Source organism: Adelges cooleyi, unplaced genomic scaffold (genome assembly GCF_023614345.1).
Source record: "Adelges cooleyi isolate 19-005CV unplaced genomic scaffold, UGA_ACOO_1.1 ACOO_flye_CR_arks_rails_tigmint_CR_PRNA_574, whole genome shotgun sequence".
NCBI lineage: Eukaryota > Metazoa > Arthropoda > Insecta > Hemiptera > Adelgidae > Adelges > Adelges cooleyi.
In genome coordinates, this window is record NW_026096268.1 from 7904836 (window position 1) to 7905781 (window position 946).

Here is a 946-nt window from a genome sequence, read left to right on the forward strand (position 1 = left end):
TATCTATAAAAAACTTTAAATTTTGAAAATTTGTTGTTATGTGAATTCATTTGACAAAAAATGTAAGAAGTTATGAACAAAAATATGTAATCAATTTCTTTTAGTATGTTATAGCCTAACAGTTTAAATAAGTTGAATAGTAAATAAAAAAAATATCAGGTTTTGACGAATTTAACAAGAATAAAAAAATAAACACATCAAATTTTATGAATTTTAAGTTACAAATAAGTTTTAAGTTAAGTTATAAATGTTTATACATTTGAATCATGTAATTTTTTGAACAACACTGAACAACATACTAAACGTTCGAAGAATACTAATAATAAAAATAAGATCTGGTAAAAAAAGAAAATATACATATAACAAAAAATAATAATAACTGGAAAGTTTGGTCGTTTCAAAAGTAAGAAATTCGATTGGGCGTCCGGTAAAACTCACCGCATGGCTGGGTGGCAGCCACCGCGTGGTGTGCCTGTGACGGCGCCTGTGCCTGTGGTCGGATGTCCAGCAGTTCGTGCAGCGTCGCTATGTACGTCTGGGCCATCTGCAGCGTCTCGAACTTGGACAGCTTGCGTTCGGCGTCCGCGGCCGGCACCACTTCGCGCAACCGGTCGAACGCCTCGTTCAGGTTGTTCATGCGCCGCCTCTCGCGCGCGTTGGCCGCCAGCCGCCGCCGCTTTCTGCTGCCGTTGTCCGGCGCGTCTGCGTCCCACCTGCCGTCGCTGCCGCTGCCGCTGGGACACCGGTCCGTCGACGGACGACCGCGGCAATCCGTCGAATGTGCGTACCATGCGCCGTCGAAGCCCATGTCGACCGTGTCGTCGTACCCGGCCGGCGGACGAGGAACGTTGGCCGACGTCTGCAGGTCGCAGCCGCCGCCGATGCCGAGGCCGTCGTCGTAGCAAAAATACTCGTGCGCCAAAACACTGTCCGCGGCACGCAACAT

The 946-nt window shown here is 46.6% G+C and overlaps 1 protein-coding gene across 1 annotated transcript; it reads right to left on the minus strand.

Moving 5' to 3' along the window:
- Positions 1-397: 397 nt before the first annotated feature.
- Positions 398-946, minus strand: LOC126843075 (protein atonal-like). The gene has a single exon (XM_050580383.1). It carries the CDS (start codon positions 944-946, stop codon positions 398-400), a length of 549 nt encoding a protein of 182 aa, XP_050436340.1.

What these genes read in the sequence shown, in the direction of transcription:
- LOC126843075 (XM_050580383.1), bottom strand. Translation starts at nt 946, where the DNA reads ATGTTGCGTGCCGCGGACAGTGTTTTGGCGCACGAGTATTTTTGCTAC.